This window comes from Serpula lacrymans (genome assembly GCF_000218685.1).
Source record: "Serpula lacrymans var. lacrymans S7.9 unplaced genomic scaffold SERLAscaffold_15, whole genome shotgun sequence".
NCBI classification, from domain to species: domain Eukaryota; kingdom Fungi; phylum Basidiomycota; class Agaricomycetes; order Boletales; family Serpulaceae; genus Serpula; species Serpula lacrymans.
This window is the reverse complement of record NW_006763304.1, coordinates 577,445-602,739: the sequence shown is the minus strand read 5'-3', so window position 1 is coordinate 602,739 and position 25,295 is coordinate 577,445. Positions and strand designations below refer to the sequence as shown.

The 25,295-nt window shown below is 43.3% G+C and overlaps 6 protein-coding genes across 6 annotated transcripts; 5 read left to right on the top strand and 1 right to left on the bottom strand.

Moving 5' to 3' along the window:
• Window positions 1-546: 546 nt before the first annotated feature.
• SERLADRAFT_418193 (uncharacterized protein) lies at window positions 547-2,447 on the top strand (the record flags this gene model as incomplete). The annotated part of the gene is made up of 6 exons (XM_007323304.1): window positions 547-654; window positions 710-853; window positions 968-1,131; window positions 1,217-1,430; window positions 1,484-2,236; window positions 2,299-2,447. The coding sequence occupies 6 exons, from the start codon at window positions 547-549 to the stop codon at window positions 2,386-2,388; spliced, it is 1,473 nt and encodes a 490-aa protein (XP_007323366.1).
• Window positions 2,448-2,659: 212 nt separating this feature from the next.
• Window positions 2,660-4,388, bottom strand: SERLADRAFT_478432 (uncharacterized protein; the record flags this gene model as incomplete). The annotated part of the gene is made up of 8 exons (XM_007323303.1): window positions 2,660-2,855; window positions 2,922-2,935; window positions 3,007-3,112; window positions 3,168-3,377; window positions 3,444-3,576; window positions 3,644-3,956; window positions 4,016-4,076; window positions 4,161-4,388. The coding sequence occupies 8 exons, from the start codon at window positions 4,269-4,271 to the stop codon at window positions 2,814-2,816; spliced, it is 990 nt and encodes a 329-aa protein (XP_007323365.1).
• A 9,932-nt stretch (window positions 4,389-14,320) lies between these two features.
• Window positions 14,321-17,499, top strand: SERLADRAFT_373989 (uncharacterized protein; the record flags this gene model as incomplete). Its single annotated transcript, XM_007323302.1, has 12 exons — window positions 14,321-14,343; window positions 14,399-14,672; window positions 14,727-14,945; window positions 15,012-15,191; window positions 15,247-15,446; window positions 15,503-15,710; window positions 15,761-15,921; window positions 15,973-16,095; window positions 16,277-16,310; window positions 16,377-16,580; window positions 16,659-16,997; window positions 17,053-17,499. The coding sequence occupies 12 exons, from the start codon at window positions 14,321-14,323 to the stop codon at window positions 17,497-17,499; spliced, it is 2,412 nt and encodes an 803-aa protein (XP_007323364.1).
• A 67-nt stretch (window positions 17,500-17,566) lies between these two features.
• Window positions 17,567-18,145, top strand: SERLADRAFT_442744 (uncharacterized protein; the record flags this gene model as incomplete). The annotated part of the gene is made up of 3 exons (XM_007323301.1): window positions 17,567-17,676; window positions 17,729-17,870; window positions 17,927-18,145. The coding sequence occupies 3 exons, from the start codon at window positions 17,567-17,569 to the stop codon at window positions 18,143-18,145; spliced, it is 471 nt and encodes a 156-aa protein (XP_007323363.1).
• Window positions 18,146-18,197: 52 nt separating this feature from the next.
• Window positions 18,198-20,753, top strand: SERLADRAFT_442743 (glycosyltransferase family 2 protein; the record flags this gene model as incomplete). The annotated part of the gene is made up of 9 exons (XM_007323300.1): window positions 18,198-18,436; window positions 18,489-18,573; window positions 18,631-18,879; window positions 18,952-18,977; window positions 19,035-19,188; window positions 19,261-19,620; window positions 19,684-19,935; window positions 19,983-20,108; window positions 20,169-20,753. 9 exons carry the CDS (start codon window positions 18,198-18,200, stop codon window positions 20,751-20,753), a joined length of 2,076 nt encoding a protein of 691 aa, XP_007323362.1.
• A 1,566-nt stretch (window positions 20,754-22,319) lies between these two features.
• SERLADRAFT_401271 (uncharacterized protein) lies at window positions 22,320-23,817 on the top strand (the record flags this gene model as incomplete). Its single annotated transcript, XM_007323299.1, has 5 exons — window positions 22,320-22,525; window positions 22,576-22,945; window positions 23,001-23,044; window positions 23,103-23,636; window positions 23,710-23,817. 4 exons carry the CDS (start codon window positions 22,427-22,429, stop codon window positions 23,142-23,144), a joined length of 555 nt encoding a protein of 184 aa, XP_007323361.1.
• Window positions 23,818-25,295: the final 1,478 nt, after the last annotated feature.

The following is a 25,295-nucleotide window of genomic DNA, read 5'->3' as shown; positions in this document are numbered from 1 at the left end:
CATACGGTATCATATGCTCCATAACCCAGCTTTCCAACAACTTGATACTTTGATTTGAAGACCTGGCCTATCTGCACTGAGTAGAACGCTTCCGAGTCAGGTTTATGGTCAACTTCCATACGTGGCAAGTGGTTATTTTCGGAAGATACCGAAGCAGACCACTATGGGTCAAAACTCTGGTCTATCAGTATGAACTTAGCTGTACTACTAGTAAGTAATGGTCCCCGAGGACCATTGTCAAATCCAACTAAAATGGTTGAAACATTATCAAGTACGTTTAAAATCAGGGAAGTAGTATAGGACTCGCAGGTTTGTCCATAGATCCGCCAAGTGCACTAATGCATCTCAAAAGTAGCAGATTGGCCACCAAAGACAGAAGATTCGTTGCTTGGTAGATATCTTCGAGAGAATCATGCGGTGTAGTCCGTCCAGGGCCCTCCTACATAAAATCAGTTCATGACTCTTCATGCAACATTGCCCTCCCTCCCTCGATCTTCAAATCTACGCGTAGGCCGTCTATACATATAGGCGCTTTCAAATCCAGATATGGATCAGTACACCATCTCTTCAACCAGTTTCCCTGACGTTCCTGAAGATGTCCTGCAGTATATCTTCAGTCTTTGTGATTTTCCGGACGTAATTCGCTTTGGTATGGTAAGAGCTCAGTATCACAATCAGATGGTCTCATCTCATTCAATGAACGCCTAAGACGTGCAAAGCACTAGAAAAAATTATTCGAGAATCTCCAATACTCAAATATCATATCGAGCTGGGTGCTCAGCGCATGATCTCCCTTCCTGACGTGATCGTGTCTGATACTACTATTTCTCAGCGCTTGGAGCTGTTGAAGGAGGTTGGTCTTGATTGGAGTCGCTTTACCATGGCCGGCTCTTCTTCCAGACATATCGGCCTAACTACAGACAGGATGCCTTGTATATCTATTGCTGGTGACCTCTTGAGCATTTAGAATAGCCAAGTGGGGATGTTGTGGATGCTGCCTCCGATTGATGCAGATACCAGACTGATGGAAGTTACACGTTCTGCCATTTATGTCATGCCCATTCGGATTGAGGGAGTTGCTATAGACGTAACGCAAAATCTTTCGGCCCTTGTAGCTCGAGCTCCTCCTGGGTATGTGATTTCTATTATATTTCCTTAGATCCTGCACCGCTAGTGTTCTTACCATTCATTACTACAGATATCATATCTATCTCAGAACAGTGGATAAGAACGTGCAGCATCCTCTTGCCCCTGAACCGGTCTTGCTGCCGACACAGCTGCCGACAGGCCAATGGGAACCGTATGACGTCAAGGTCAAAATCTTAGGCCAGAGCCTTGTTTTCCTTGGTCTAGACTTGCAGCGCGAAAACTCCATTGTAGGAGAAACGTTGCAGATCTGGAACTGGCAAGAGGCGGACAACGCTGAACCAGTGGGTCGTCTTCATATTCTATGTGGCCAGTCACGCTGAAATTGTTCAATCAGCAATGTGTCATTACAAAAGCAGAAGTCGATGACAATATCCTTGACTTCTGCTTTCTAGCTCACGATGCCTTGTTACTCCTGACTACCTCCGGGGTCCTTGAAGTGTACACCTTCAGTGAATTTGCGACACCCGTTTGCAAGGCTAGATATGCTTTGCCGAAAATACGACCAGGATTCAAGTGCTCACGTGGAGACGGCTTCATAATCTGCAACTTTCCCTGTGTAGCTACAGCCGCCACCAGACGAAGCGTTGACAGTAGTAAACTAATAGTGTTACCATTTTGCCCTAATCCCCAAGACCGAATCTGTGCCGTATCTTTCGGTTATGTCTTTTACATCGACATGCAGTCTCTCTTCACTTCGGGTGGAGTAGCTCCCACCTCTGGAAATGGTACCGAAACATCAGTACTTGCCTGGAGCGCTTGGGGTCCGCAGAACTCACGCTGTTTCCCAAACGACGGAGTTTACGACGTACATGGGAGCAGAGCGGTTGGAATATCTCGCATCGGTGGCAGGACTTATAGGTTGCGTATGCGCGAATTCAATCCATATGCAATCAGGCGCACTAGTGCCGTAGGAGACAACTACCAATGGCTCGTAACTGAACCTTCTCGCATACCTCCCGGCTGGGCATTTGCAGAGGAAGTGGTGACCTACTTGCCGTATCGCGAAGCTTTCTCGTACGAGTGGTTCGATGAGTTTGATTCTACGTTTCAAGTCAGTGTTGATGACTCCCGGCTTGTACTGGTTCAGGTTCGTAGAATTTCTGTCCTCGGTTCGCATGTGTTTGTTGACGAGTCAATTGGGATCAACAGAAGCTTGATGTCGCAAATAATATCAACATAAACTTCCAAACTCGTATCGTACTGTTCAAGTTCTGTTCAGCTAGAGACGCAAAAATATGATGTCGTAATCGGGAAAGCTTGAAGAGTTGCCAAGAGAAATATGTACCAGTGTCCGAGCTATGTGCAATTCGGTGTATCAATTTAGTGTTCTTAGCTGCAACCGTCTTAAAAGCACGTTACGGAATCATCTGAACTTGAACAATATAAGCTACCTCCACGACAATACCAGGAGCAATTTATGTTCTAAGATATTGCAATAGTGCACCAGCGACAACCACTGAAAATATAGATGACTTGCTTGTTGAAGGAATTTGTATTCCGCGGTATTAGATAAACAGAAGAAGAAATGAAACATAAATTGGCGTGAAGATAAACTGCAGTACATGCATGACGATGAGAGGAACTGAGGAGATGTACATTGGATAGTAGTATGCTCGATGCAGATGTCCTCGCAAGCGGACACAGCACGAGCAGGGAACTGGATATTACAGGCTTTGAATCTGTACGATAAGAAACTGCTTCTCGTCCTGTTCAAATGATCGTGAGAAATGCACTTCTATCAACGAAATAAATGGTCACTATGGAGTACTCACGCTAAATTGTTCGTCTGCATAAGAAAACAATGGAAAAAAAAAGCCATCACCGAGGGTAGGCGGTAAGTACAGAATATTTACTGACCTTCCTTGTCGTTGTGAAATCCTTTGAGAAAAACTAGTAGCTTGTCTTTATTCCGTCGGAGGATAGCCTCTATTTGAGGGGGTTTCTTCGGATTCGCCACGAAGACCTAATAAGAGGTAAAAGTAAGGTGCATTGGGCGAATCAATGGCATGTGCACATACCTTGAATACATGGAACGCCTCAAACTGGATGTTTTTACTCTTATCGCGCAGGAGGTTCATCATCATCTTCAGGTTCCCTTCGTTGGCGATGTACCGTGTCATCACATTGAAGTTTGCACGATCCAGAAGAATTTCTCCTAGTAGCTTGAGTGACTGCCTTTTCGTCACATAGTTGTTCGAGAGAATAAGTGTGGTGAATGAAGCAAAGAACTAGAAGAACGATATGTGAGCCGGAGAGCTTTGGCTGAGACAAAGGACTTGAGGTGGTTGACGTACTCTTTCGTAGTTCTTGTCAAGATAGTCGGCCACCATAGGCTTGTGCCGTGTCAGCGTCTCCTTCAGGTTCGCAAAAGCATCACAAGAGACACCGAAAGTCGTATTCTCGATATGATGTGGGAACATGTAAAACCTAGTGTCACATGGCACCACAAACACATGTTCGTCAGCCGGAATGAAAAGCAGAAAGACGGCTCAACTGTTCTGAATAAAGAAGGACCTTGCATAGTTGCTCGTGTCGAAGCATTTCCTTCAAGATCATACCTGTATTGAGCGCGATTTCCTCGTTCTCGTAACCAGCGAGCGCGGCGAAGATGATGTCGTGCTTTGCAGATATGTATTCTACAGTGGGCAATCGCGAGCCAATCTGCCGTCTGAGTAGGTTGTTAAATATCTGTACGACGTCTTTCCGAGATTCGAAATCAAATCGGGCGATGTTGAGGACTAGATGGTACAAAAGGTCTGTGTTGTATGTCTCCTGTGCAAGTTGAGCCACTAGCTCGGGTAAAGGATCTGCAAAGAATGATTTGTGAGTCTCGACGGTAATAAAAGTATAACTGTATGTTGCGCACCTCCGTCGCCGTACAAGATAGCCTTGATCTGCTGCAAATTCTTGGATACCTCTTCGCTTGCCTTGAGGGAAACCACGATAATAGATGTGATTGTACATCAACTTCTCCCAGTCGAATGTCTGAACCTCTGTGAAATTTCTCGCACCTTTCTCCTCGTTTCGGTCCCTGGAGGGCCAGATTCGAGCTTTGGTATCGTGTCTCGAAGGCCTCTTACGAGGTCTGGAGGTGTCCGCTGCTTTGTTTTGAAGAAGTTCATGGTATAAAGCCTGCTGTGGTTATGTATGAGTGCGTGCGCTGGCTGGATGTGCTCGATAAGGGTGAGACTGGAGGCCTGAGTGTACCAGCTCGGGGAGTGGTTCCTGCCACTGACAACTCAGGCAACGACCGCCAGCCACCCTCAGTTAAGCATGCCGTGATTGCCGTTTTCGGAAACTGAACCTGCATTCCATCAGAAACCGACTCACAATCATAGAATTCAGTACAGCTAGTCTATTCAAAAGTGACAGTTCAGTGGCAAGCTGTAGTAAACACTAGCTGTGCTGGCCAACGCCTTTTGTTTTAGCGTGACATCCACAACGTTCCGTATTCACCACCGGTCACATCAATGCTTTTCCTCTTTGATTTGACACCCAGCATGTGCCAAGAGATCTACAAGCAAGCAGACTGGGGAATATACAAAGTTAGACAAAGTTCTCATCATTGTCTGTGGGAATTTTTGCTCCATCTTTTCTGCCAAGGGAAGACCCTCAGTAGCACGATAAATCATCTATCATCAGTGAATGGATAGATAGATCTTCCATAAAGCTATGTAAAGTCTTTATCAACAGTATGATATTTGGGGTATGTATGATGTCAGAAAAATCCCATTTACCTTGTCAGGACTGTTGAAATCTGGCACAAGCATGGCACAGCCTGACTACCTTGTCAGAAAACAAAAGGAATGAATAAGGAATTATCAGAGTATATTAGACTGTATAAGTCAAGTTGTGATCTAGTTTAATACAGAAGACTAGATACTAATCAGCTAAAGGTCAATAGAAAACTAGCAAGATGATTCTCACCTCAGAGCTTGTTGTAAGGCTCTGAGGTGTTCCCTAACAACCAGGTCAGGTATATGTAAAAAAAATGGAAGTAAAATCATTGATGTGGTATATTGCCGCATGGGCCAATCCAACTACTAAACCTTCCTTTCTAGGTACAAGCCCTTCGTCAAAAAGCTTGCAAAAGTCATCACTCCAACACGCCCCCTCAAGCTGTATGAAGGCCCAGCGCTGCTGCAAAGTGTTTCACCTTCATGGATGGCAAAGCCTTAGTAAGTGTATCCGCAATCATGTTGTCCATCGGGCAATAGGTTATTTCAATTTTGCCTTCCTCAATTGCATGGTGAATGAAATGTAAGCATATATCAATATGTTTTGTCCTTGCATGGTATTGATTGTCACAAAAAAGGGTTGGGGTTGATATATCGTCTCTAAAAATCTCACTCATAAACATTCTGATCCATAGGAGTTCCTTTGTGGCGTGAGTTGCAGCCACATACTTGGCCTCCGTGGTTGACAGCCCAACTAATTGTTGCTGTTCCGAGAACCATGAGACAGTTCTGCCATCCAACATGATTGCATATCCTGAAATAGCACAGCAATTCTCATGCATACTGCCATCAGCATCGCAATAGCCGGTGTTACGATACACAATTTTTGGACCTTTAAATTTTATTCTCCCCTTTGACTTTCTTCTGTAGTTTTCACACCCTGTGCCATGCGGCACTTTCCATTTTGTTCAAACTCCACCTTCTCGCGCTGCACTGCCTTTTTCTTATTTTAGCTACAAGTATCTCACGCAGTAGAGCTGGTCACACGGGCTGTGCCCCACAACATCATCAGCCACTGCCTCCATCAACTGTACAGTACATATGTACAAACAAACCTGTAGTAGTATATATACCCCAATAGATCAAAGAGACACCTCAGCAAGTCCTTCTGTTGTTTACCCACAACTAACTTGGTCCTATCCTAAGGGGTAACCACTCCCTCTCACTTCCTCTATAGTGTGAGGCAACGATAAACTATAACAAAAACACTACCCGTCTCCTACTGCACTTGCAGGGAGTAAGAGGTACAATGAGTCTTGAAGATCGACATATGCTAGTGATAGTGAATATAGCAAGTAGAGGATAGGGGAGTAGACTCAGAGGTTTTGGTTGAGGAGTAAAGCGGATAATTCAAGTAATAGAAAGCTAAAGAACAATACATGAGTATGTAAGGTTTTTATAGCTAACTGTCTACCCCTCAGACCAGAAGAAGAATAAAAGGAAAGTAGTCTGAGGGGAAAATCAACCAATAAGAAAAAGGATAACTATTGTACGACTTTGAAGATTAATCAGCAGGTGGGAAAGTGTACTAATAATAAGTGTTGTCACGCGTGTTCAGGAACCGTATCCTCATGATGAGGTACGATCCTGATTAAAGCGTCTATTAGTATCTCCAGGCGGGGATGGGGCTTGGAGCTGGTTGGTGAGATACTTACCACCAGCTCTTTATCCATTGTGCTGGCTGGCTGGGAGCGATACCCAGTCTTTAATCTGCAATATAAAGTGGTAACAATGGTTGAGAAAGCCTGTGAGGGCTATGAGAAGTAGAATAGCAAACAATACCTCTAGCCCTAGAGCCAGAGGTGTAACGGGGAAAGCGTTCAAAAACCAGGACATAGAGAAAATAATAAATGGTCCTTACATATAGCTTTGTCTGAGTTGTGTGCCAGAGTATACAAACTCTTGGTTGTTACAGCCAGCAAGTTCTTTCCTTTCTGGTCCATAGCAGAGCCAGAGCTCAAATGTTCCCTTCAGGTACTTTACCACTCTTTTTGCTGCCTCCAAGTGCACTTTCCCTGGGTTTTCCACAAATCTCAAAAGTATGGCTACAGTATGTGCAATATCTAGGCAAGTAGCAATTGCTGCATACATCAGAGATCCCACAATCTCCCAGTAAGGTGCATCTCGCATATCAGCAAAGTTTTCAGGTGTTTTAGGGCTTTGATCTTTTGTTAGGTACATATTTGCAACCATCGGCATTGACAGAGGCTTTGTGTCCTCAAGACCAAAACATTGGATTATGGCATCAATATAGGAGCGTTGAGATAAATTAACAGTTTGGGTGAGTGTCTCTTTCTAGCATCCAATGTAACTTGCCAAGATTGCTAACTTTGAAAAGCTTGGATAGTTCCTTTTTCAAGGTCATCATATGTGCTACTGTTGGTGCAACAAGCGTCATGTCATCAACATGGACAGCTATGATGGTGAGCTCATTTCCATTCTGCCTGTAGAAAACGGCATAATCTGACCTGCATTGTTTTAGCCCTATTTTTTTTAGGTTTTGGCACAATATTTGGTACCAGTGGCGCCCTGCCTGTTTTAAGCCATACAGGGTTTTGTTAAGGCGAAGCACCTGCTTCTCTTGCCCTGGGGGTTGACACATAAAAATCACTTTGTCATTGTTGAGTTCACCATTTAGGTAAGCGCTCTTGACATCCATTTGATGCAGCTCCCAGTTTTGTCGTGCAGCCATGGCTAATATTACCCTTAATGATGGCATCTTTGCAACTGGTGCAAAAGTGTCAAAATAGTCAACACCCTCGACTTGGCTAAATCCTTGCGCCACAAGCCGAGCCTTGTACTTGTCAATGGAATCAGAGGCGGTTTTCTTTATTTTAAAGACCTATTGAATGCCTACAATGTTGGCAACTTTTGGCCTATCAACATAAGTCCATGTTCCTGCTGCTTTCAGCCTTTCCAGCCTTTCATTGATTGCATCTTTCCATTTATCCCAATCAGGATGCTTCTGAGCTTCTTCAATGGTTCTCAGTTCAATGTCATCAAGGTTGGCCATGTGCGCAGCCAAAGTCACATTTTGCGCCAATTCCCTCAAGGTTTGATTGTTTCTTTCATCCGCATGTCCCTCAAGATCTTTAGCATTTTCAAGGGGGTTTTGCATCCCTTTTGGTAAGACCTGGCCTTTGCTTGTGCCATCAACTGATCTTTCGCCTTGTAATAAGTTGCACATGTACTGTGCTGGTTGTTGGTGGTGAGTGCTTCGGCGGGGTACCATTGGAGGATGGAAAAGAGGAGCTTGTGCAGGATGAGGATCATTTTGGGGATCAGGTGGATGAGGACAAGGGTCATTTAGAGGTGCGTGGTTGAATGCCTCCGAATCAATATCAACAATTTGAGCATTTTTGACAGCTTGATTGTTTGTTTCCCTCTCCCCCTCAAGCTTGAAGGGGGTCTCATTTACTGGCACAAAAGCAACAGAGCATTCCACACTGATCGTTCATTTATCTGGCCAGTAGATTTGATGGCCTTTACTTTTGGCATCAAAACTCATCCATTGCCCAGTGCGCATACATGGGTCAAGTTTTGAGCCACCACTATAGTGCACCCACACCTGGCAGCCCCATTCCTTTAAGTTAGAGAGATCTGGTTTTATGCTATGGGCCACTTTGTGCGGTGTTGTTCCAGTAAGTGCTTTTGTTGAGGTTCGATTCTTGAGCCAAACAGCATGTTTGACTGCCTCACCCTATAGGAACTTGGGTAATCCACTTCCATGCAGCATAGCGTGTACCTTCTCTATGAGGGTGCGGTTAACCCGTTCAGCCACCCTGTTCTGCTCAGGAGTGTCATGGGCGGTAAGTTTCCTGGCTATTCCCTTCTTTTCCAGGTACTTGTCAAACTCTCCACTCAAAAACTCGCCACCTTGATCACTATGTATAATTTTTACAGCAGCATTCATGTGGTTTTGCAGCCAGGCCTTGTATGTGCAAAATTGTGAGAAATTTTGCTCTTGTCACATATCAGGAAGAGGTGAGTCTTCCGTGTCTTATCATCAGTAAAAGCAACATAATAATGTTTTCCACCAAGTGTCTCGACAGGTGCAGGCCCCCAGAGTTCCGTATGAACCTCATCTCCATAGGCTGTGGCGCGTTGTCATGCACCAAAAGTGATTAGTAGCATGGACAGGTGTCAAAAAATGAAGCGAATATTCAAAAGACTTGCCTTTGCGCCACACAGGCACAGTGCCGCGTGGAATATTAATTAATATTGCCTTTTTCAAACTTGGGCTGATCAGCACCACCTCTATTAGGCAATCAAGTTGCACTCACCTTCACCTTTGCTTTCCATTCAGTACTTTCTGCATTTCTGCATTTTGGCAATTTTTTGTGTCACCACTGGCTACACATTGCGCCCTTGCTTTTGTTGTTTCCCCTACCCTTTTTCCTTTACTTAGCCCCACCATGGGCCCTTAACTCTCCTTTTTATTCTCACCTGACAGTCATTTCTGGCTACCCATTCTAGTCCACTGCTCTGTCACCTCCACTCTCCTCCTACTTGTCTTCCTTGCTCCTCCACCATACCTGATGTCACCACTCTCCATCCGTTTTCATTGCCAATCTGTTGACCACGTGCCACTTTTAATATCAGTAAAGCCCCAGCGGCCGGTCCAAATTGGGCAACAGGTCCAACTTCATGACGTCAATCTGCCATCTTCCACTATTAAATCATTGGCCGCTTGTCTTGCCTGGTTAGAGTGTGGGTGAGTAGTTTTTGAGCTGGAGAAGGTTCATCCCCTTGCATTGCCAATGTACATTGCTGTCTCATTCACTTGGGTACATCTATCCTTTGTCCATCATCTTCACTACAGCTACACTTACAACACACTGCCTGGGATACATTTGTTCCAAATTAGAACTACCCCTCTCCTTGCCTTGTTTGACCAGGTGGTCCGCTACAACCAGACCATTGGTAAAGCCATGGAACTGTCAAATTTGGATTAGATAGTGGACCGGTGGCTTTAGTTCCTTTTTTTTCAGCAGAACATTCATTTGCAATGCAATTATTTTTGATTTTTGAATCATTTTTATGGACACATATTTCTTTAGAATGCCTGACTGACAATAAAAGAACTGTGTTGATACTGATATTGTTTTGCCTTGCTTTTTTTTACTGCATCTTCCCATGACATCATGATTTTCTTGCTCTCTTTCTGCTATTGGACTCTATTTTATGGATGTACAAACCTGTGACATTATTTACACAGCATTCATTGTTCTATCTCTTTCTTTTCCTTATTCTGAAAATCTTATCCTATACTACCTATGCAGGATTTGTCAGCATACATTTCTTCCTTCATGTTCTTTCTCATTCTCTTTGCACAGCTATACTGTGCATAGCCTACCTTTCTTTTACTATGTAAACCCCTGTATTTTACCTTGTAAAAAGAAGAAATCCGATCCAGACTTCTTCTCTAATCTCAAATTCACTACTCTCTGCTACTTGTGATCCAGTGTGGTCACAACACTTTCTACTGCTACTACTGTTAAGTGCTGTCATTGTCACTCTTTACTTCTGAAGTCTTTGTTATCCCTTTTGATTAGAGTCTTTTTCAACATTACAATTTGTGTGTCAGAAGCCTGCTATCACTGGGAACCTTGTCACCTTGTCACCTTGTCACTTTGTCATTCTCAAACCTACCTTGTGCTACGATTAGCAAGGTAGTGCTTGTCTATACTCTTCATAAAACCCCTATCTTCTATATTCCAACTATCCCTCCTCCTCAAAATCCACACCCATACATATCTGGGTTTGACTTTGAAGGATCGTCATACATACCACCCACAAACAACCAGAGCACCCACTGTTCTAGGAGGCAAAGCCCATAAACAAGTTCCATGGAATCTGTAACTCTTTATTCATCTACAAAGACTCTGCTTGTAATTAAATAACTTGACTTTCTGTTAGCTCAGCATAAGAGTCAGGTTCTCACAACTTCTTCATCACCCCCACACTCCTCCTTCTTTTCCTCCAAGCATCTCCTCCCTACCTGATATTACTGCTTTCTATCTGCTTCTGTTGCCAATCCATTGACTATCATATGCCACTGCTCATATCAGCAAAGCCCCAGCAGCCAATTAAAGTTGGGCAGTTAGTCTACCTCCATGACATTGATCTTCCATCTTCTACCACCACATCAGTTACTTGTCTTGCCTGGTTAGAATGTGGCTAGGTAGTTTGTGAGCTGGAGAAAGTCCATCCACTTGCATCGCCCATGTTCCTTGATATCCCATTTGCTTGGGTACATTCATCCTTCATCTATTGTCTTTGCTACATCTACAGTTACTATGCTGCCTGAGACTCGTCTGTTTCAGATTAGAACTACTTCCCTCCCTCCCTTGTTTGACCAGATGGTCCACAACAACAAGACCCTTGGTGAGGCCATGGAACTAACAGATTTAATCTAGGTGGTGGACCGGTGGCTCCAGTCCCTCTCTCTTATCAGGATACATATTCATTTGCAGTACAATTATTTTTGATTTAGAATCATTCTTATGGACACATATTTATTTAAGATGCCTAACTGATAACAAGAGAGCTGTGTTGATACTAATGTTGTTTTTGCCTTGTTGCTTTTTTGCTATTGGACTAAGTTTTGGCTGTACAATCTGTAACACTCTAAAGGTTTGAATTTTTTGTTCCTACCTTTTTCTTTCCTTATTTCAATAATCTTATCCTATTACAATTGACGTACCAGTACCTACTTACGCTTCACTTTTTCGTACTTTTACTTTTACTTTTTCCAAGTCACATGACCAGTCATGTGACCATTTACTTTACTTTACATTTTCAACTTTTCATAATCACACGACCAAGTCACGCGACACATAACCTGACCAGTGTCTAGGCTCACCATGTGACTGGCCACATGCTAAACATCAGACTTTAAACTTTATTTACAACTGTACAGTACCTCATGTATTTTAGTATATATACAGGAGCAATACACAGGGAAGGACTCAGCGAGTCCCCCTGTTGTCTAGCACAACTAACTTGTTGAAACCTGAGGGGTGATCCCTCCTTTCTCTCTTCTCCTTTGCTTGTCTGAGTTGTGCGCCAGAGTAAGAAACTCTTGGTCGTTACATATCCTGTACTACTCTCACAGGATTCATTATTACATTCCTTTACATAGGTTTTTTTTCTCTTTACTATATAAACCCCTATACTTTACCTTGTACATTTTCACAATCACAATTCAGTCTTGTTCTCAAATCTCATCCTATCCTATCGAGTATATAGGGTTTCTCACAAAATTTCCAAGTTCAAGTCCAATATCTTACTGCTGCTTGTGATCCAGTGTGGTGACAATATTTTTTGCTGCTACTACTTGTAGAGAGACACGTCATTGATTTCAGAGTAAACAGAATTGCTATTAATTGAAGAGTCTGCAAGTACAGAGTAAAGAGGAACATACCTCAGCGTGAACAGAATTTCTAAGGTCTCAACTATGAGAAAAGTCTGTATATATAGTATGTAGGACTCCTGACTGTTGTCAAGTTGATATTAGAGCTCAACACTACTGTTTACTGTCATTGTTGTCACTTTCCACTACTGAAATCACTATCATCTTTTTCAATTAGAGTCCTTTTGAGCACTACAGTTTGTGCTTCAGGAGCCTGCTATGACTGGGATTCTTGTCATCCTTATCATCCTCAAACCCGCCCTGTACTACAATTAGCAAGGTAGTGCTTGTCTATATTTGTTTTAGTCCCCAATCAAGCCCCTATCTTTCAACTACCCTGTTAGCATATCTTGTTTATGATACACTCACATCCTATCCTTTTATTTCTTCATTTCTATACACTATTCTTTCATCTCTACTTGACCGCTTTTCCACTATATTATATAAGCTCAAAACTTTCCCACACTTATTCCAAAAATTGTAGCACTCTGCCTTACACAAACCTCAGTCTCTTGATTATAAGACTCAGGTATGTCTGGCTATTTTACAGTTTACTTTATATCATCATACTCACTTGACACTGTTAAAAATAATCTCTTTTAGGTAGATTATCCTTCAATAACAGTCTCTTGATTATAAGACTGAGAAATACTCTCATTTAGTCTTCTCAGGTTTTACTTTGAAGGATCATAAAGCTTATCACCCCATGAACTACCAAAGCACCCACTGTTCTAGGAGGCTTAACCCACAAACAAGTTTTGTGGAATCTGGGAAGGTATTTGTTAGTTGTTTTGTGTGTGGTTTCCTAACAGACAGTCTTCATCATCAACAGCACCTATACAGAAACTCTTCCATGTCAATACTCAGCTTCACTGTCTTACCCTTCAAGGACTTGACCTGGCATTTATTGTGGTTATATACTGTAGCTTTGTATTTGTTGCCTGACAAGAGATTGGAGTGGATATATGGGGTATCATATAAGAGTAAGGCACAGGACCATGCCAAATAGCAGAGCACAAGGGGCACAATTCCAAGAAATCTGAAAATCTGGTAGCTTAGAATACAGGCATTTTGGAGGCTCAGGTTTTCTGGCCTGTGGTATGGATACAACACTCTTTCATATTCATGCCACAGGCTGTGGTTTCCACACCTCCAAGCAGTCAGAAACCCCCAAGTCTGAACTCCTAAATCTTTGGTACTCTCAGAATTATGCCCCTTGTGTTTTGCTGTTTGGCATAGCCCTGTACCTTGCTCCCATATGTTTCCTCTGCACATTTTCACATTCCTTATGGACTCTGTGGTTAGACCTTATGGTACACTCCCCTCACATACAATGTCGGAGATTTGTATTCTTGGTTGCAGCCGGGTGTAGCTGCAGTGGTATTGCAGACCGGTTATGACAGGAATGCAACCGGTGTAGATTAGCTAAGATTACATAACACTATTGCAAGCGCCATCGCAAGGCATCGTTGATACCATCAATGCTTTCCACGCCTTGCGAGGACCTTTCCCAGCTCTCTGTACATACTGTACTGCCCATCTTCGCTGTACATTCCAAATAACATCTGTATCACAACTTACTATGCCTAAAGACACCAACAAGAAGACCTGCCCAACCTGCAATAATCTGTTCAAGCCTCGAGGACTGGTGACCCATATGAAGACCTGTCAGGTCCAGGTTGCCGCTATGAAGGAAGACCTTGAATTGAGCAAACGGCTCCGTCGCAAGAAAAGACAAAGTGAGTCACTATATTGGAGAATAATAACCGACTAATTAAGATGATTAATGCACGGTGGTTTAATCAAGAAAAAGAGCTTGCATGGGCTACTCATAATCAAGGTTGACATAATTTGTATTTTTCGGACTCCTTGAGTACTGATTATATGGCTGTATTGAAGCTGGGCCTTCGTCATGGCTGATCCAAGAGGATGAACACACTACTGCTAATAATGATTTGCCTTCAAATGTTTTTGGTATGTACGTATGATTATTTATTTTATCACTGTTCTGATTATTATTATGTTTCAGCATCCTCCTCACAAGTTGGTACCGAGTCAGATGCAGTAGGACAGCTGGAAATGGATGATATAAAAGTAGAATACCATCCAAGCAGTGGCCGAGCTGCAAGCATCAAGCACGTGCATCATCTAGAAAGAACCACATCATTAACTCAAAGCCTTGGTCTCCTTTTCGGTCACGTACTGACTTTGAATTTGCAGAGATTGCCCTTGAGGCTGCGCTGAACAAGGATCAGATAACAAGACTAATAAATCTGATTCAGTGGTGTGGGAAGAAGCCAGATTCATTCACATTGAAAAGTCACACCGAGCTATGTGAAGCATGGAAAGCTGCTGCCCATGATCTCACACCGGTTTGCACCTTTATGTAGTTTTGGTGTTACCCCGCTAACATGAATTTAGTTTAGTTTTCTAAAGTAACGATTTCAGTTCCTTTCCGAAATGAAGAGCATCAATTTGATGTCCATTTCCGGCCACTGTGGGACTGGGCATTGGATCTATTAAATGATCCGGAGCTGGCACCACATTTTGTCTTCAATGCTGAAAGGCTTTCAAAATATAATGGCCGGTCTTTTGTACAATTTTTTGATGAGCCATGGACGGCAAAGGATTTTTGGGATATTCAGGTATGTTACATATTTACATGTGGTAGGTAGTATTAAAATGCATATATTTATTATTTATTATTTTAGTTGAAGCTCCCTGAAGGTGCAAAGCCATTTTGTTTCATTTTGTATGCGGACAAGACAAAGTTGTCTTCGTTTGGTTCTACAAAAGGTTATCCGGTTGTTGCACGTTGTGCAAACCTGCCAGTTGATATCCGCAATAGTAGAGGTGTGGGAGGTGGTCGAGTTGTCGGGTGGCTTCCTGTGGTAGATAATGGCTGATATTCAAGATCAGCCAAATGATTACTGATGATATTGGTAGGTGCCGGAAGATGAGGCTCATAAAGGCAAAACAACATTTGCCAACTTCAAGAACATTGTCTGGCATGAGGCATTTTTGAAGATTCTCGAGTCTATTGAACCTCTCTCAAAGACAGGATACTGGCACGAGGACATTATTGATCATATTCAGCGACATCTTTTCCCTATTATGTTGATTTTGTCAGCTGATTACGAGGAACAGTCAGTTGTATGACAATTATTTAATATGCATTTAATTTATATTTATACAATTTCAGGTGCGCAATGGCCTCAACACGAGGGGGAAAGTCCAAATTTCCATGCCCAGTTTGTCTGGTTCCGAAAACAAAACTATCTGACCACAGTCAAAAGTATGATATTCGGACCAGTGTCAAATCTGAGGCTACAGTAAGAAATGCAAATTTTCAGCCAACGGAAGCAGAAAAAGAAGAGATTTTGAAAAGCCAGGGGCTTCGGCCTGTTAATGTGAGTTTTTAACTGGTCAGACTGATACTATCTTACTCATAATTTGGAAGAATGTATTCTGGAAGCTTGGGTACTCTGATGTCCATCGTGCCTTATCTTGGGACCGATTACATGCCCATCATACTGGTTTATGGGGTCATCATCTTTGGAAGGAGCTCATATTCTGGATATATCAGCTTGGCCGGCCAGCTGCAATACAACTTGATGATCAGTATGTACCGGGTATTGGATTAATGTTGATATGTTACTCAGTGAAAGCTAGGTTTAAGAAAATGCCCCGATGGCGTAACTTGAACCATTTTGATAATGTTGTCAGTTTAGAATTTGCAGATGCTACGAAGCATGAAGATATTTCTAAGGTGTGGCACTATTTCCCAATTTTCATGTTTTTTTTTCCGGGCTGAGGCTCTTTTGCCTTAGATGGTTCTGTTTTGCGCTCATAACATTTTTGATGCAGGCTCTAATAAATTGGCATATACTCTCCTATGATGCATTCGCCATTACCTTAACGTTGATATGTACACAGCCTTGGAAGTTCATACAATGGAAACTATTGCAGCAGGCAGGGATGCCCTGAAAATCTTTTCTCAGACAATGGATGTACGTTGTAATTTCTGAGCTATATTATCTTATCAAGTCAATTGTAACTCATTCTTTGATATTTAGGAATATATCAAGGCTATTGAAGGAACCCGTGAGAAGGACAAGGACTGGAACTTCCCAAAAAAACACACTAACATCCATGTTTTCGATGACATTGAAGCCAAAGGTGTTACCCGAAATTATAATACTAAGCCGAATGAACAGCTACATGGGCCTCTCAAAGATTCATATCAGCTGCGAACAAATTTCAAAGATGTTGCCGAGCAGGTGAGTACTGCAATTTACGCACTGGCATGCACATGCCAGGACGACAAGTACCTAATCTTGTTTGGATATTGTTATAAGATTCTCCGTGCAGATCACTGGTGCTACGTGTCAAAATATATTCGCCAGAACATCACAGCATTTGACGATAGCCTAAGACCTGACCCAACAATACAAGATTTCAACGATGTGGATGATATTACAAATGCTAGTGGTCCCGTTAACGACGGAACTGGTCATGTTTCGCTGGGCTCAATACGCCCTTCAGTGACATTTCAGGCCCTGGAGCAGCTGCAGAAAGATGATGTTGCATTTAATGGATTTCGCATAAAGCTTGCTAATTTTTTGAATAATTTCCTCCCATCTATCAATGTTCCACTGCCTGGGGGCAGACATATCAAACTTAGCACGGCAGACAAGGTTCGCAACTGCTAATACTCAGGCTTTAGATTTGGTTTACACTTTACCTTGACAGATCACCGAGTATCGGTTTCTGAAAGTTAACTACGAATCTTTTGTCGACTGGCGGCAATATACGGACTATTTGCGATGCAGTCCAAAGTTCTACAACCACCCACGTTATGACTGTGTCCTGCTCCAAACGACAAATGGGGCGATTTTTGCTCGCCTAGTGTTCGTCTTCACATGCAGCATTGACAATGCCACCTATTTATTGGCGCTGGTTCAGCCTTATGATGCTCCAACAGGCCAGCGCAGATGCAAAGATAAAGATTTACAGCTTTGGAGGCTTCATTCAAAGCTGCGCTCTGCAACTGAAATCGTTCCTGTTCAGTCTATCATCCGTGGTGCAGCATTGGCACAAGACTACGATAATCCTGGAGATTTCTTTGTCATAGATACTATTGACACTGACTGGTTCTTACGGATAAAAAAGATCTGGAATGGATCACTTCATTCATAATAGACTAAGCAATGACTGTGATTATTTGACGACAGCCCTTATGATATTTACAGTATAATATTATCATATGTATGTGGACTTCCACAAATCCGACCTTCTTGATGCTGATTCAGATGCTGATGTTGTACCTGAGAAATCGGTCTTGCAGTCGCAGCCAATAATATCTTCCCCGTTCAAGTGAGTATTGTTGTAGGCGTCTCGTGATTTTGTATAACTAATAGTCTATTAGGTCAGCGCATTGTGTAACAGCGTTAGTGGTACTGTTAGTCCATGGGTCGCCCTTGATTCCAGCAACGACACCGGCCCCAACTCTCAATATCATGATTTCCGTGCCTGGACTAATGATTCCCACCCTGACTGGTACTTTGAAAGTATGACGATGATGCGTTGGAAAAACTGAGTCGGATATATTGGCTACACTCCCCAGGAAATCGGTAACTTCACAAGCTCGGGCAAGTCGATAGGTATTTACAACAACCTCATCTACGACTTGACTTTGTACGCCAATAACGGTCCCGCAATACACCCTCCTAATGGCGAACAAGCACCTGAGCAACTGGATAACCTCAACATCGATAGCGCCATTTTAGAATGTCAAAGTCTGTTTGCGCAACTTGTTTTTGATGGGCATGGTGGACCACCGTGAATCCCCTCAATGTCAATTCTCATTGTACCTCCTCATCTCCCTTTCCGCTGTCATGGTCGCCATAATCGCATTCAAATTCATAGCATCTCTCAATTTTGGTTCTCCTCGTGCACCTGAAGACCACAACAAGTCTGTTATCTGTCAGGTTCCTTGTTATACGAACCCGATGGAACTGGAGATGTACCACCAGATCAAAAACATCATTGGAGTGAACCCTACTTTCTACAAGTATATTTTCACTGTTGATGCCGATACAGTGGAACCTCTTTCCGTCAACCGTTTGATTTCTGCGTAAGTATCAGTGCTGAATATGCGATATACCCAAGTTCACAAAGTTTTGCAGGATGATTCACGACAAGAAGGTTCTCAGTGTTTGTGGAGAGACGGAGCTTACTAACACCAAGCAGTCTATCATCACTATGATGCAGGTTAGTCTTTTTTATTATATTCTCTCCTATAACTTAATTTTCTGATGCACTTCGTAGGTGTATGAATACTTCATTTCTCATCATATGGCGAAAGTGTTCGAGAGTCTTTTCGGTTCCGTCACTTGTCTTCCCGGTTGTTTCACGCTCTACCGTCTTAGGACGCCCGATACACACAAGCCTCTCTTGATCTCGAATCAAATGGTCCAAGACTATTCTGAAAATCGTGTTGACACTCTGCATATGAAGAACTTGTTGCATTTGGGAGAAGATCGTTATCTCAGATTGCGCTTTATCTCCTACTATGGGGTGAGGCAGCCCCAGTTCGCTTCGTCCCTGGATGCTAACACTTTATCTAGTAATATCTTCACGTAAAAGCAGAACCATATTGTCCGAGTCATTGCACGGTGCATAAACAACGTGTCAGTAAATTTTTGCTTTCTATCCCCCACCACCTTGTCCAGGATCTACGACATGGCTCGAGGCTCCTCATCTGATTCAGAAAACACAGATTCAGATCGAGTGTTGTCAAACGAGTCTGATAGTGGCAATGAGAACAGAACATCTCTCACCAATCCATTTTTGAGGGATGATGCATCTCTTACGGAGTACAAGGAGGTGAGTGAAATACTGAAATTATAGAGCTAGTAAATTCTGACCTTCAAGCTCGTACTGTATGGACTGTGACAGGCTGTAAAAGCAATGCAACTCCAGATGGCCGAACTCCGTAGCGAAAACAGGGAATTGAAGAGGGCCAATGCAATAATGAAGTCAAATCAACCAAAACGTCGAACCAACGCAGTGCCAAAGGAGATCTCGACTCACGATGTAGAAATAGCTAGGCAGGCCAAAAAGTATGGGATCATGGTTGACATGCACGTGAATACCTTGTTTTTCAGAAAGCAGCGGCCAGATGGCCCATGCCCAGATTCAGAGGAGCGCTATGCATCACCACTTGCGGAGGAACAGGCACAAATCATTGAGATATACGAGTTCATTCCCGAGCATCTTCATTGCTTGATGAGAGAAAGTCATCACTTTGGAAACATAGTATGTCCATGCATCAGGTATTAATCTACGACTGTTTTTGTCTCTAATCAAATGATCTATCAGTTCTCGAAGAAGCTTTGTAATGGCCGCTTGGATATATTACACAAAATAAGAACGAAAGCAGGCATCATCTACGATCTACCAGAGCATGTTTTCGAAACGACTTTCGACAGGTCAACAGTGCCGGAACTGAGAGCATTGCTGGGTGTAGACGATAACAGGAAGGATGCCAAATATCCTATGTTCCCACCGGTACTCTTCCCAAACTTCAAGGTTGATATGAAATATATCTTCGGAAACCCAATCATTGCAAAAGTATGACATAACAGTAACTTCAATACCACACGCTCACGTCTTTCCAGATACTCAAAGTCACTTTCCGTGGACCTAACTCTCTCTCGGGTGGTCGAGGTGGTGGTAAGAGTAATGCAAATGCATGGCATGTTACCTGCAATACACCAGGTTCTCTGGCATGGGGTGCTGTTGCTGTATGTACCTTTTTACTATCTAGTCAGACCATTTCTTGACATTTTCATTCTGTGCTACAGGCCGTGTTTTTGGCTTCACCTGACGACGAATTCCCACATGATGGGAAAGGCGCAATATCCCACATACAGTATTTTGATATGTTTCGTGCCTACAAACAAATCCTTGTGAAGAAAGGTGGCACTAGATGTATTAAGGAAACGTACCGGATGTTCAATGCTTACATTTTCTCCTCGAGCAAGGTACTGGCTGTAGTTCCAAAAGTGCATGAGGACTACACAGACCAAATTGAGCTGGCACTGGCAGCATTAGATGTTCAAAGTGATGACGATTCTGAAATTGGCGGCAATAATGAGTTATTAAATCCAGCTCAGCTTGCAGTCAACCATGCACCGGTTTCCAATGTCGCTCTGTCAACTTTGGGTTCCCACGCAATCAATAGCACCACGCCCTTAAATCCAGATGCAGCCGTCGTTTCACTGGCAGAGGGTGGGATCGAGTCAGGATTGACAGAAGGGTTGGTAGAAGAGAGGACCGGTGAAACATCAAAGTCAAAGAAGAGAAAGGATAAAGGAAAGTCAAACCATTCTCAGACAAATACTGTCAGTGAAACTAGTACTAGGCGTTCTCGTCGTGCAGGTCTTTAACCAATCTCGTTAACTTGTGAATTAGTTTTGTTATGTCTGTCGTTTTTTACCGTCTCAAAGTGACTTATTATTTTCTGTGTGCACAGAAGAATTCATCATCATCTAATTAGTACAGGCGGCATAGTATACAACGGCTCTGTGGTGTAGCTGTAAGTATCAAAAAAAACTCTTGGTTGCAATAGCAGTTGCAACTGGGTTCAGCGGCTTTCCAGTTCGAATCCTGGGCATGTAAAGGAATTGTTGTAATTAGTTTTTGCGTCTTGCAGCATCAAAGGGTATAGCCTTGCAGAGGATTAGTAATCACATCTCAATAAGGTTGCATTATTAAGCGCAATCACTGTGATTAGATTGCAACTGACGACTCTATTCTGACAACTAATTATAACTCGTGGTTGCTATTTCAGTACTGCAATGCATTGTAACTGATTGCAGCTATTTTTTAAAATCTCCGACAAACTCTTCCTCACTAGATAGTTGTCCACATGGAACTCCATACTTACATTATGAGTTACTCCTTGCAAACTCCACTCCCCCGGATTAGTATATAAGCCATATCTCCAGTACTCTGTTCCTACAGTTTGAATATCAATAAGTTTCTCCACCTTTTAAACCCAAGTCTTTTCCTAAGTTTTCTGGTCCTTCTCCAAAGAACCATTACCCCACTCTACTTTCATCCTCTACTCTTCCTTTATTCACTCTGTCAAGTTAGGGACCAAGGTTTGCGGAAGGGCCTAGCACGCAAGCTAAGCCAATGTCCAATCTCACACTTTGTTCTGCTCCTCAGCATATCTCCATCCCCAGAACTCCAACTACTCCAAAAGTCACAGTTCTGACACATTGTCTGAATGAACTATTATTTTGAAATAGCTGCCATTTTGTCAAACCTTATCTGAATCCCTTGATCTTTGGACCTATAAAAAGCTAATGACTAACTTTATTTATAAACACATACATTAGGGCAAGGGTTTAGAGTTATAGGGGAATAGTATGTTTGGTGAAAAATGACCAGATATGCAGACAGCTTTCTGAGCCACTGTATATGATTTTGGGATATATGCCTGTCCATCCCTCCAACAGCATCCAGCAGATTGTGACTGGGAAAAAAATCAAATTTTAGGAAACGGAACTCCCATACAAGCCCTAAGTGGTTCACAGTTTGTTTTGTTTCACTTGTGTGGTTTTTCATGGCAACTCAGGTGTGGAAGGCACCTGACACTCACAGCAAAGCTGCAATGAATGCAACTTGCATCCAGGAATAGTAGTGTGCAATGCTAGTTTAGGGTTTGGACTAAAGACAAAATTTACATGGCAGTGACTACTAAGTGCACTACACCATAGACAAGGACTGCATTAATTGCTAGAGAAGCAGTGTGACATTCCCGGAGTTAAGAAGGGTGTCCAGACTGTCAAAAAATAAATGTTCCAATAAGCATACTGTGAAAACTAGGACAGCCTTGAGAAAATATGGATTTTTGAAGTGGTTAGCCACCGAGATAACGTACAGCTAAACGTTCGTGGCTATGTTTGGGAGCCGTATATAAACAGCGCTTCGAGCTTGGCGACCCTATTCTCAACATCGACCTACATTTGCTTCAGCTATTGCCCCGCTCGCCTTCACTTTCCCAATACATTTCTACCACATAGCCCTTTACATCCTTAGACTAATAACCGCCATGTCTTTATCCTCTACCACAGACTCTACACTCGACCTTCTTTTCCCCGCCGAGCTCATTTCTCCTGAAGTTTCAAGTCAGCTACCCAAGGAATTGCATGTAAGCGTTCTATCGAGCTCGGTCGTCTTCACCTGCTCAATCATATCTAGATTCGTCCCTTGGCGTCGACAGACTACAGACGTGGTCACCTCTCCGTGTTATCCGTCCTGACTGTGGTCAATGACCCAGGTGAAGCTGCCTGGGTCTCCCAATTCCACGCTATGCGCGGCGCACCACGCACCTACTACCCCATTGTTATTGTCGACAAACCAACAGACAAGATAGTTGCCGTCGGTACTGCTTTTATTGAGCGCAAGTTCTTGCGTGGCCTGGGCAGCGTCGGTCACATCGAAGACATCGCCGTCGACAAGAGCCAACAGGGGAAGAAACTCGGTCTGCGAATAATTCAGGCTTTAACATACATCAGCGAGAACAGCGGCTGCTACAAGACCATCTTGAACTGCTCTGATGCCAACATACGTAAGTCTCGTGGTTGCCACACCCCTTGACAGCTATCTTACATCAGTTACGGCAGCGTTCTACCAGAAGTGTGGTTTCCAGCAGAAAGAAAATGAGATGGTATGTCCGTTTTCGTTTTTTTGGTTAGACTCCGTTGACATAAAATTCCGCTCTATAGGCCAAATATGCGCCAGAACGCTCGCACTCCCCAAGACTCTAATGTAGACTTCATTTTCTCGCAGGACACAGCCATGACTCCCAGGACAATTCGTATTGTATATATCCACGCAGAGCGTATCTAGTTACATAGATGAAGGACTTTAGGTCGCACATTACCATTATATTTGTAGTCAAATTTCTCCCCTACGTTCTGAATCCAGTCAATATTGATACCATTTGGAGCACATTTTTGGCTGATGGTTCACTTGCACTGTATTCAAACGAAGTTGAGAATTATGACTGTTGCAATCATGTCATTGACTTCAATTCGCACTGGATATCGTTGACGCAAAGCAATGAAACGTATCTAGATGATATGAAAAAGGCATGCATGCAGCATAGATTTTGTGTGCGTAGGTAGTGTCATGTCGAAGAGCATGTGCCATACAGATACCAGATATGATCATCCCAAGATCAATCATCTGCCGCCTTTACCACCCTTCATCTGCTGCTTCGAGACTCTAGGTGCAGTCGAGACAGGTGCGCGAGCAGGCTGTTAAGCGAAAAAAAGACATCACAACAGTCGGTCAGTTTTCATCCATCGCGCTGCACATTGCCAAACGCACCTTGGCTTTCTTCGATTCCTTCTCTTTCTTCTCAGTCTTGGCTTTGGTTATGGCAGCCAATCGCTGCTGCGTTCGGATGGCAGCAGTCTGGTTACGCTTGGCAGCGATAGCACTGAGGTCGGCACCGACGATTCCACGCTGGTGCTTCACAGTTCGGCGGGAGCGCTTCTTGGCGACTTCCTCCGTGATACCCTTCTTGTGCATACGACGGTAGACCTGTGTCCAGGCGATCTTACGGGGGTTCTTACGTTGGCGGAAGAGGGAGGCATTCTTTGAGCTGGCGAAGCGGAAAACCTGAGAATGAAAATGACCAATGGATCAGTATATATTTCCAGATAGATGCTTCGTGGAATGTGATGCTGACTTTGCTGTCGCCACGGACGAAGAGCTTACCCTTAGAAGGGTAGATACGGTAGCCAGAGAACGAGTCGATTTCAACCTTCTACACTCGTAGGTAACTCTGTCAGTCCAAGAACAACAAAGCTAAAAGGGATACGCACCATCTGCAATTACAAAACGCACCAAGACAATTCAATCAATCAGCATCCGATTATCACACAAATCGCGAAGAATAGAGTGAGAGGGAGTGCATATATGTATCTGATGTCAACTCGGGCCATCCACCTCGTACAAGGGCCCCAAACCAGCGGTTTCTCGCGTTTAAATGTGAAATATAGCACCAAGAAGTCGTTTCTGCTATTTCATGGAGAGAATCTGCATGGATTCGTGCTCACCTTGATGAATTTGCCGGTACTTGCGGGCTCTTTGCTGTACTATGAACACTAGCGCAACGTCGGTGGCGGGCCTCCAAACCCGGTTGTTGCCGAAATTGGAGGTCCGTCAAACCAAGAATGGTCAGGTCTTGTTATTTATTATCTATTTGCCCAACCTGAGCTTGACACAAATTGTACCATCCTCTGGAGTTTGCGAGGAATAATCTCAATCCCTGCTGTTTTTATTTCCCACTGTGAAGTTGATCGAATGATCGACGTTCTGCCGCATCTCTCATCAACTAAAATTCAAGTTGTATCTTGGCCTCTGAATTAGTCTCGGATCCGCTCTGAACCACAAAACAGGATTTTTCATGTCATTCCACGGAGAACTGGAACGATAATATAGGGGTATGCTGAAATCTGGCGCTCATGAAGCTCTTATTACTATTGACTGCATGGGTTGATCATAATTGATTAAAACTCTTGAGGCGAAACCATTCCACGGTTAGCATGCCTACAGGTGCATGGGAGTGCTGGGTGGGTAGGCTACATCAAGCACTTTTATGAAAACGTCACGATGTGGTAGTCAGCCCATTTCGGTGAGTGTCGGTACGCTGATGACTTCAAGTTGTCCTTTTACTATGTTATCGGCTTGATAACCTGTGGTGTACGTATACTAAAAACACACATTTTATATGGCTCTCTAAGATTATGTCTTGTTCCATGGTCCGTATGGTCTGAGAGCAAATAGCCATGAAAGGCGGTGTTGGTCAGTGCAAGGTCAGTGCACTGTCAGCGCTGACGACGGGGAATGCCAGTCCGAGCGTAGTTAGTTGACGTCACGAGTGCCTAGTAATCCGAGTACGGACTGTC